This window comes from Lampetra fluviatilis, chromosome 1 (assembly GCF_964198595.1).
Source record: "Lampetra fluviatilis chromosome 1, kcLamFluv1.1, whole genome shotgun sequence".
NCBI lineage: Eukaryota > Metazoa > Chordata > Hyperoartia > Petromyzontiformes > Petromyzontidae > Lampetra > Lampetra fluviatilis.
The window spans coordinates 31,754,667-31,765,807 of record NC_136275.1 but is presented as its reverse complement, the minus strand read 5'-3'; the positions used below and the strand labels follow the sequence as shown (position 1 = coordinate 31,765,807).

Below are 11,141 nucleotides of genomic sequence, written 5' to 3'. Positions count from 1 at the left end.
ATGGGGAGGGACCCACAATGGGAAGCAAACGCGACCGATTCATGGGTAAACGGGTTCCACATGCCCACCGAGGTGCGTTCCACTGAACGTTGCCACGTTAATTAAAAACAGCTACAAAGATCCTACCCCCCCCCTCCCCCGTATATAGTCCAAACAGACTGTTGGTGCAAGTGCTGGTAGCGAGCACCTACGAAGGCTGGCACGGCACAGCACCACGCCTGGCCGCCTTTGTTTCCCAAGTGACGATGTGTGCACACCGCAACAGGTACTCATTTGAGGCTGGGTAGACCTACGGGAGGCCCATGACCAGTTCAGATAATTGTCACTGGTGTTGGCCGTCGTCAGCGAGAATTGAAATCTGGTCGCCGGGTTCGTAGCGCAGCGCGCTAACCGCTAAACTACCGCTCCCCGTAAAATAGCTGCAAGTGCGTGATGTGACACGCGAGACGCATCGCGATCAACTCACAACTCGGTATGTCAAGTACTCGCGCTTGTCCAGCGCGTGACTAAAGAAGCGACACTCAAAGAGGGGGGTTTCAGCTCAGGCCCGCAAACAACCAAGTGATCATTCCACTACAAATGGATGAAGGCTCCAATGGCTGGGGGTTCCCCTGCGGTGAGACAAACGATCACAAATGGTGTCCCCCATCAGCGACGACAGTTTGATGTAGACTGTCCAATTGACTCGAAGACCCCACCGGCTCGCTGGGGGGGGGGAAAAACAATAGCAGGACAACTAAATATCTGTCGGACCTCAAATGATGATCGGTGGTGTTGTTGATGGCATCAATGGAAGAAGAGCCACGCGCGCACTGGTGCATTTCTTGCAACAAAAACGTCTTGATTGTGAATGCTTGAAATGTGAGAAAGGAGAAGAGCAAGGGGGCATGTGAAATGGGGAAGATGTTGAGCGGGTTTGGTAGGGTGCACTTGAAAGACTCCTCAAGAGGCCTTTAACAGACTGCTGGGACAAGTGCTGTTAGCAAGCACCGATGAAAGCGAGAACAGTACACAGCAGGGATGGTGTGGCTGCCCCCATCTCCCCAGTGCTGGTACTTTACACATGGCACCAGGCACCCCTATAACAGAAGGCCCAGCATGGGTTCAGATATTCGCCACCGATGTTGGCCTCGAATGAAAATTGAACACAGGTTGACAGGTTAGTTGGTGTGGTGCGCTACCACGATGCTACTGCTACAGGGGATACAAAGACAGAGTCAAACCTGAATCTCCAGAAACAACCTACCCTGCGACATTCAGCTTTACAAAATCCAAGGGTTGCTCAACAACGTACTGCAGGACGGCTGTTCTGACGTGGATTCTCAACCAAAAGCAGTTCTCGTGCACTGGGTGTGGTCATACTTGTAGCTGCCACGACTAAAAGGGCATCATTTGTGATGTCTACGTGATCGCACAGGCGTGGTGCGACAGACGTGCAGTGGTTGAGGCCAGGTTTAGGGGGGTGGAGATGGTAGAACAAAAAAGGCAAATTAACATATACAAGGGAGAGCAAAAAAAATTGTTTAGGTTTTTATCTAAAATATCATGAAATACGCATTTAACAAGATAACTAAATTACAACATGTGTGAAAGCAAAATACATTTTACATTGCAATGTAAATATTACAAGCCAAACAAAACGGAGACAGCTTCAAATTACAGCCAGCACTGGTCTGGCAATGCACGTGGCATAATGTTGAGTTTCAAAGCAATTCTTAACAGCATGTGACCAATGTTGTACATCTCATACCAATTCTATTCTGTTAAGATGGAGGCTATTTCATTAAAATAATTCAAAATGTACATGCTCGTCATAAGGATAAATCTGAAGAGGGTTTTTTTCCTGGTAAAAACACACACACACACAACACACTTTAATTTGACACGACTGCAGATTTCTCTCAAATTGTCAGTCATCTCAATGGGGTGTGGAAAAGGAGTTAATATTCATTTTATTTTTTGCATCTTGAAACCACAATTTAGGCAGTATTGTTTCTTTTTTTTACCATGTCCAGATAAACAAATGTAACACTTCATTTCAGCCTCCTTTTGGGATTTGTGAAGTGCCGATATCTGACAATTCAGACATTTGTAACGGGTTTCAGCATCACTACTAAACCCCGTGGGCATCAAAAGATCGGACGAATGATGACGGCACCAGGAGGAGACTGGAGTCGGACGATTTGAAAAAGGTGGCTCCGATTCTAGCATGACAGTATGTGGACTGAACACGCAGGTTGGGCTTTTAGGTGTCACTGCCTGAAGTCATGTTTTCGATCATTAAAAAATCGTACGGCGGGACACATTTGGATGAACAGGAGTTCTAGACCAACTGCTTGAGGAGTTAGAGGTTTTGCAAAGAAGTTAAACTGAGCATCAGCGTTTCTTGTTTTTCATTCACATATACACTAGATTCAAGACAAGCCTTGCTTGCACTGGATGCTTTCTGCAAAAACGACTCCATGTGCCCGATTGCTGGAAGGCCTGTTGCAAAAAACTGGGCACGTTATTAAATACAATCTAGCGTCGGTATGAGACCTAAATTTACGTCCACATCATACAGTCGATTGTTTTTTATGAGTGAACGCCTTTCCAATAAGAATTGTCGACACCTTTAAGCGTGTGGAATCAGTGGGGCAGACCAAGCTGTAGTACAGTATTAACGAGCACACTCGTTTGGCTTTCGCAGCACCCGATGTGCACTTCGCTTATTTTTCAAAGAGTAAAAAAAAATCATTTTTGGACCGGTGTCTTTTTCAAAAAGAGCGAAGAGCAAAAAAGGTATAACTGAGACTAAACACACTTCCGCAATCAACCGTAATGGGCAGGGAGAGTCGAGTGACTGATCGGTCAAGCCACTAGTAACAGCACAATGTATCGACTGCTTGAAAAAAAAACCACGCATACGCTAACCTATAGCACAGGACGCACGAAAAATCGCGTGTCGCGGCGCACACATTTTGATACTCGACGAAATATGTTTCCAATAGGGGCTTGGGGGCGTTGGTTGGAGGAGTGCTCATAACAAAGTGAGGTGCCTCCCTGATCCATTCGAAAGCACACACACACGCGCGCGCACAAAGGTTTGTGTGTGTGCGTGCGAGTGAAACAACTCATTTTAACAGTGGGTGCGGTTGAGTCTTCCACCAGCCGTTCTGTTTTTGTTATCCCCGTACCCCTGAAACGCATTGGGTGTCATTTTTAGAATGACACACACGCTTGTGAATCGCTGCTCTGTTTTGCACTGCCCCACAGATAGAAAGCGCAATCGCTAGCTTATTTCCGCACAAGATGGGAATGGGAGGGGATGGTGAGGAAGGGGAGGGGGTAAAGAGTTCATGTTTAGTTATTTTAAGGTGGGAAACGGGAGGTGGGGAAGGCCAATGGAGGGGAAGCCGAGAAAGATAAGGGGGACACTGTTTTTTTTATTAAAATAAAAAAATTCTACAACACACACATGACTTATGTACAGAGCTCATGGGCTAAGGTACGGTGCAGTTAAAACTACTATGGAGAGAAAAAGTCACTGCAATTAGTGACATGTTTGGAATTTAAGTTGGCTTTGGAAGTCAACTTAGCCATTTTTTTATTTTTATTTTTAAATACAAAATTCAATACAGTCACTGTAATTTTTTCTGCTACTTTCTACTTTTTTATAGCTTTTTTTTAACCCACGGCAAGGTTCCCTATTCTCGTTGCCCATCCCCATTCCAACCGCGGTCACCAGTTGGAGACCCCTCACGAGCTGCTAAAACTCCTGCCGCCATCCCACCTCATCCACCCAACATGCCTAGCATCTGAAGCGGGAGACAGCAGCACCAGGCCTGTCAAACCAAATCAGACAAACTGGCAAGCCTGTCTGCGCACATCTACTGCACGCACGGAAAGCCCGGCTTCTTTCCTTTTAAAGCCGAAATTGTGGTCGCCTGGCCCGTCTTCGTGAAGCCCCCCGTCCTGGAAAACATGAAGGCGGAAATGCGTTATTCAGTATCAATCTCAATCAGGATGCCTGGGTATCGTCATATGCTGGGATGTCCCCATCGCCATGAGGGGCTACCTCTACTTTATGAATGCCACGTCGGGACAACTGGAGGTGGCAGGTCCAGGGAAGGTTATCACTGTATTCTTGCGTGGCAGGACTTGCGTAGGCTAGTGTCTCCGCTCTTGCCGCAGGTTCATTAACAGCCGTCTCTCATTTGATTCACACCAACTCTTGAGGTGCAGTATTCCTTAGCACTGTGTTGGGACGTCAGCCAGATTATGATGCCAAGAAGCAAGTATCCCGATACTGAACATCCGATAGCAACTCACCCATGGAGACCTGACATTTCCAACACGCTAACCAATCCATTTGGTGACCAGGCCTGTCCTTGCTTAGCTTCTGGAGTCTGAGGACTTCTGGCTGCAGGGTGCGGTGGTTGGCAAAGTAGGGTACAACACAGCGACACCAAGCAATGTTCAGTTCAGAAAAGAGGAGAGGAGCTGCCCGAGCGTAAATCAAAGTAGTCCATTGAAGGGTGAAGTCACTGTGATACCCAGGAGAAACTGCTGCTGCTGGTCCTGCTGAAGTCAACACTATTTTGAGGCCGAATTACTACCCAGATGCAATTGGCTTGGTGGTCACGATCGTCTGGCTCAAAGGAGACCATTCTCTATGCCCACAGGTGCCGGTACACTGACGTAGCGTGAAGCTGGGGTAAGGAAAACAAGTGCAATCCACCGTTGGTCAGATAATGCAGGGCTTCGTTTTGCCGATCTAAAAGCTGCGTTGAGAAGCACACGGTTGATTAAAAGGAGTGTCCTTGTCTTGAGCCAGGGCAGCGATAACTAAAGTCCAGCTCTGCAGAGGAAGAGGGAAAGGGCAGCGGGCGTCGCAGGGAAGGAGGCAATCGCAGCAGGAAGAAAAAGCGCAAAGCAGGAATTCCAGATAGGAAAGTTCAAAAAGCACTGCGTGACATCTGCTCGTCACAGCTTGCCGGCACCCCAAGCCTTCACACACTCCACAATCTTCATGCCTGCCGGGGTGGTGCCTCTCTCTACCTGTTGGCCTTGAAACTTTTGAGCTTCTGCACGAAGAATGTCTCGAGGACCTCCGCGCACTTGGCGAAGGTCGATTCACCGGGGTTGTAGTAGCGGCAGTTGTCGAACATCTTGGTCATGTCGCCCACAAACTCGGCCAGCTTTGAGTAGAAGCGCGAGCTGAGCCTCTTCTCGATGGTCGACAAGTCTGTGGGCGTGTGGTGGGGAGGGGAAGAGCGAAGCGGGGGACACGAGGGTTTACTTTTAAAAAGGGACATGGTGAGGATTTAAGTTTAACACAGAGTCCGACAGCAGGATTAACCAAAATAATCCAAACTAAAATGTCTCCCGGCTCAAATGCGCAATGGGAACACCGTTCCATTTTAAGCCCCGAGCCCTCGGTGTAAATTGCACATTCCCATGGCAAGGGCCAATTTCTCACTCTACTCATAACTTGACGAATTATCACAATTGTTGTTTTACACACACATAATGTAGGTGCTCAGTCTCTTTAGCAAGGGAGGTGAAATCAAAATTATACGTCTGAAGTTTGACCAGCACAGCCCAAAGTGAGCCAGCGAGCCCTCGCTGCAATGAAGCAAGCTCACCCATGGGCTCTTTGATGACTTCGTAGTACCCAGGTGCTTCCTCTTCGTCGACTGGCTCGAGGAAAGGCCATGCCATCTTGTGTACCTGAGAAGATATGGAAAGTTGGGATTGGAGAACCATGTATTGTTAAAGCCGTCTTAAATTCCAGGTCTCGTAAAAAACATGTGCCACGTCTTTAGATGGTATATCCTTTATTCACTTGTGAAATATACAATTCATAAAAATGGTTAAAGGCCTGGACTTTTTGGCAGTGGTGCGCGGTAGTATCGAGCTCCATTCACAGTGGGAAGTTTACGAGTTCAAATTTCATTTGGTGGCCGAGTGCTTTTCGTTTATCTTGGTACCGTTACCATCGTCGCAACACACGGCTCTATAATGGCTATGTACACCGCATTTCACTGTTGCCAGATGTATAATTGAAACCCCGTTACTGACAAAAAAACCTCTGGATGCAGCGATAAAGTATTTAAGCGTCGGCAAATAAAAGAAAAAACAATCCCGAACTATGAGCCAACATTGGACTAAGTGGCACTGTGGTCACATTGCGTCACTCATAATTGCATGGTTGAATGGCAACAATTCTGATAATTATACATCTCTACAGCAGGGTGCGTGGGAAAGTTCAATGCCCTGAGTGTGAATTAGAGGTCATTTTCAGAAAGATAGTTTTCTGAAATCGCCTTTAGTGGACCGTTCCCTAAGATGGCGTGGTCCAATGAATGCTCCGCGGGTGTTCAGAATGTGGAGTGAAAAGACAACTCGGTGCGCAACTGGAATAATAAAATTGGGAGACAAAAACACACACAAGTTGTTTGGACACACACACACAACCGCTTGCATGCTCTTATGAGCCGGCCGTGCATACGCGCGCTAGCGAGCGGCGAGTGCCATGTGCATGGCCACATCAGGGGCCTCCCGTTCTTCCCTCCCTCCCCTGAGACTGCTGACGGGTGCAGAACACCGCCGCCGCCGCACCTGCATGGAGCGCAGGATCCTCTTGAGGCCGTCGTAGTCACGCTCCGTTAGCGGGCTGAGCGCCGTCATCACGTCCTCGGCCGACTGGCAGTTGGGGCACACGTACTCGTCGATGAACTCCGCCTCGCTCTGCAGCACGCCCACGCAGCGGCCGTGGAACCAGTTCTGGCAGCGGTCGCAGCCGATGTAGAATCTGTTGCGGTCGCAGTGGCAAAGCGGGGCAGGTGTAAGGACCGGCGCCAATGGTCGCCGTTCGCACTCGCAAAAATTCATTTATAGCCGTCGTAGTCAAAGGTTTTGTTCCGAGGCATTCACCACCATCGACCCTCCCCCCAAAGCACCAGAAACTCTGACAATTTGTGGTCATGATCTGGCTTGAGAAACCACATATATTGCATCGTTTTTACCACCGTGTATGCATTATATCAAGTTTTTCACGTCTCGTTTGTATTTTTACTTGCTCCATTATCCTAAATGTAACAGTAGCATATAATCTGGATAAAAGGTGCAAATATCAGAAGTAATAAATGCTCGTCATGCAAACTTTTATGCGTGTCTCGTGACAACATTGCTACGTGTGTAATTATTAACACCGCGGTCATCATCATCATCTATGATCATTATTGATAGGATTAATTTTGGTTTGAAATGATACGAAGTTTGCCGAGTTAAAAATCTGGCAAGGCCGTTAGCGGCGAGGGTAAAGGCAGTTCTCGTCGCGCGGGCGGGAGGGGGGAAAGGAGCGGGACTCACTGCGACTCGTCGTAGGGAGTCTTGCAGATACAATAAAGCTCCTCGCTGCTGCCCTCCTGTGCGTTGCGGCACTCGTCGCACACGTACTCGTCCATGGTCTCGGCGTCGCGGTCCGTCACGCCCACGCATGCGCCGTGGAACCAGTTGGTGCACAGGTCGCAGCCGATGTAGAACCTGCGGCGCAGGGGCAGAGCAGAGCGGGAGAGGCGAGTGAGCACGCGCCGGGCGTCAGCGGTCGCGAAGTTCAACATGCGTATTTACGTATTACAAAGCGTAATCATTATTGACATTCGAGGCGAGCAAAGCGCGCGGTTACAAAAAACGCGTCCCAGGGTGAACGTTCACGAAGGCCGGCGGCTCACTTGGACGAGTCGTAGGGTGTCTTGCAGACGCAGTAGAGCTTCGTGTCTCTCTTGGCGTCGCCCCGGGAGGAGGTGGTGATCATCTTCTTGCGCTTGGCCTTGGAGCTGGTAGTGTCCGAGTCGCGCTTGCGCTTGCTGGCGGAGGAGGGCGACGTGGCGGGGGAGTGGGCGGCGTGAGAGGGCCCGCTGGCCACCGGGGCGGCCACCGCTGGCCCCAAGCTGGGCGGCCTCTTCTCCTCCCGCTTCAGGCGCTTCAGGTCCTGCTTTAGCTCGTCCTGTCGTGCACGAGACATTGGTGGAGAAGGAGGACGACGTGGAAATGTGGGCAACGAGTTTTACTTATTTTGTTCCTTAGTTATGCAAATTCACCGCCCCCTTACCCCCCTTGAAAATTGATTAATTGTCTATATTAAGAGAAGATGATTGTTATACACATTATGTGATGTACCTTGAGCATAACAACCCATCTCACTCAATTAATTGATACATTTGGTACATGCGCGGTGTTTCTTTTGGAAACAGTGGAGACAAGAGCAGGAGCGGTTAAGAGCAGAAGCCACGGACAAAAATAAGACCAGAAGAAAAAGACACAAGCCACAAGTGACAAAAGAGAACAGACCCAGCACGAGGTAACGATGGGAAGGCAGCAGCAGTAAAGCTCAGCACGAAAACAAAGAATCGTCTGTGGCTTAAAAAACAAAAGCAGATCTCGCTTGTCCTCCATGTGAAACGCCATTGACAATCGCGTCTCGGTCGTATCCCCCCCCCCCCATCAGTCTCACCTGCACTTCTAGGTGCAGCTCTTTCTCCAGGAGACCGCGCTTTTTGAGGATCTCTGCACGGAGCTGCTCCTTGTGCTTGAAGAGCAGGGCCGAGAGGCGGCCGGCGCTCGCCTTGCTGCGCCGCTGCTCCACCGACTCCTCGCGCTTGCGCTTCTTCTGTTCGGTGCGCTCGTCGCGGTCGATGCGGTCGAGGATGGACTTGAGCACCTGGTTGCACACGAGCAGCCTGGCCGCATGCGCGCACACACACAGATGACAAGAACACACGCACAAATATGCTCACATTAAACAGGCCTTAACAGACTGTTGTGGAAAGTGCTGTGAGCGAGCGCCTATGAAGGCCAGCACGGTAGATGAGGGGGTTGTTGGTTAGCACCACACGCCTTTGTCTCACCAGTGGCAATGTTTACGCACCACACCAGGCACTAATTTGAGGCTGATTCGACCTACGGGAGACCCGGGACCGGTTCAAACAATCGTCACTGGTGTTGCCCGATGAACTCGGGTCGCCGAACTCAGGTCGCCGAGTTCATAGGGCAGCACGCTAACAACTGCATTATCACTCCCTACATATGCGAAGGCAAATGTACACGCATGAATGCAAGCGCCATGTACATGTATATACACACACGTGCACGAAATTTTTTACATGCACACACATGGAAAGCTTGAACATAAAGATACAGAAAACGTAGCCAAACGCATGCACACATACAGGCGCGTGCACCTGCACATACACACTTACATATAAGGATACAAAGTGGCACAAAATCACATGCTCATAAGCCACAAAGGCATACCCAAATACAAACAATGTTTAAATGGATGCATAATTTTACGAGTCTTTGGAAAAAGAACAGTGGGATTTTTGTTGCGATATAATCTCAACAGAATGATTAAATAACAAGGGGAACATTTTGTAAATAACTTAAATATGCACATTAAAACTTCAAGTGAATACAAATGTAAGGTTTGATACTTAACATTTCTAATCAGAACCAGAATCTTTACTTATTCTAGAGGAATCCGACAAGCTGTGGAACTGTTTTTCACAGACGTCCATCATGGGCGGGTTAGCAAGTTAAAAAATAAAACAGGAATGCAAAATAGAGAAAAGATCCTAATACTAAGTTATAATAAGTAATGTGCGTACCTCTGGGTGTCTTCTCGTTCGGCTGGTGACATGGTGCGGCTCTTGGCCTTCAGCTGCTCGATCACAGCACTCTGCTTCTGCACAATCTACAGACACAGTACGAGGACCAACAACCCTTACAGGAAATGCCTTGACGCAGAGCTACTGAAAAGAGCTGGTTTTAAGCAGCCTCTTGCCTACATCATAGATAACTAACATGTTGTACTTCTCAAGTGTGGACAACCGATGAGAACTGGCCCATTATGAATATGAGAAAACTGCCACTACGTGTAATTATATGACAAGAGAGTTGAAAAGCTAATCCACTTATCCAAAACGCATCGTCCTTAGCATTACATTTTAATTTAGCGAAGCAAATACATTAGATGGGTGGTCTTTATGAAATAAATACATCTGTTTTAGAACTAAGTTTCAATAGGATAAATAAATGACATGATGGGGAAGAAAACCCATGCGAATGAGGGACAAAATCAACCTCTACTACACAGACATGTCAGAAACCTACTTGTTATATAGCATCTTGCATGCAGGTGGATGAGTTACAATGCAGTTCATGTGTGCCCCATCATACCTGGTTTCATGATGTTACCATAACAATTAACTATATTAAAGAGTAATTCCCTTTCTCCATAAAAGCCCAAGTTTCAATGCTTTTTTTCCTCAGTAGAATTTCACTTAAGAGATGTTTGGCCAATTCCATGAATGTGATTCAAGTATGATACATCATTCCTGTCTACATTATGTACTAATTTCTTTTTATAGTAATATTAATGTCCTTTATTTAGGAAAGCATTACAACCTTGCAGTCTTCTTTATTACAAGAGATTTGCATTGAACTCTTTGGCCAATGCCATTAAATGATTGTTTGGCAAGGTATCATTAACTCGAGTGGAGCAGTTGACCCACATAGCAGCGGCTGGTAGCTTACAGGCCACCGCTCTTCTAATTCGATTTGTCCGAGTGGCTGCACCTGCTTGTGCAGCAAGTTGGCCTGCCCGGCCGCCTGTGCCGCCGGCGTCTCCGAGGCCTTGCGCGCCTGCTGTGCCAGCTTGCGCTGCTGCTGCTGCTGCTGCCGCTGTGCCTGCATCTGCTGGATCTTCTGCAGCTGCTCCTGTACGCTCGCCGCCTGCACGCTCACCACGGTCTGCACGAGCTGCCGCGGAGGGGACTGCGGAGAAGGCGCAGCACACGCACGCACAAAAGAAAACAAGGATTTGCCGTCAGCGTTATGGACGACACAATTTCAGAATTAAAGTATCACAAGCACAGGAACAATACACACAGACATGTGTATGAATGGTGTACAAAAATGTAACACCCTTGTGAACGCTACCGAATAAGCACCGCCGCATGAGCCTAAAGTGGCAGCAGGGTGGTGCAACGTCAAGTCACCGACTCAGTACAATCCTTTCTTTTGCCACTAAAAAGGAGTACCACTTTATGAAAACTCTCCTCAGTGGAAAACGATCCTGGCTCATGGCCGACAAT

The 11,141-nt window shown here is 48.1% G+C and overlaps 1 protein-coding gene across 9 annotated transcripts in view; it reads right to left on the bottom strand.

Moving 5' to 3' along the window:
• Positions 1-1,517: 1,517 nt before the first annotated feature.
• The window catches only part of BPTF (bromodomain PHD finger transcription factor), a 64,896-nt gene continuing 55,272 nt past the window's right edge, over positions 1,518-11,141 (bottom strand). For all 9 annotated transcript variants that reach the window (XM_078860741.1, XM_078860756.1, XM_078860782.1 and 6 more), the window contains 9 exons: positions 10,624-10,821; positions 9,654-9,739; positions 8,501-8,726; positions 7,719-7,993; positions 7,357-7,530; positions 6,604-6,796; positions 5,628-5,712; positions 5,041-5,227; positions 1,518-3,954 (listed from right to left, as the gene is read on the bottom strand). In XM_078860741.1, the coding sequence (XP_078716867.1) occupies positions 3,870-3,954; positions 5,041-5,227; positions 5,628-5,712; positions 6,604-6,796; positions 7,357-7,530; positions 7,719-7,993; positions 8,501-8,726; positions 9,654-9,739; positions 10,624-10,821 (1,509 nt within the window). In that variant the 3' untranslated portion in view covers positions 1,518-3,869. The remainder of the gene's footprint in view (positions 3,955-5,040; positions 5,228-5,627; positions 5,713-6,603; positions 6,797-7,356; positions 7,531-7,718; positions 7,994-8,500; positions 8,727-9,653; positions 9,740-10,623; positions 10,822-11,141) is intronic.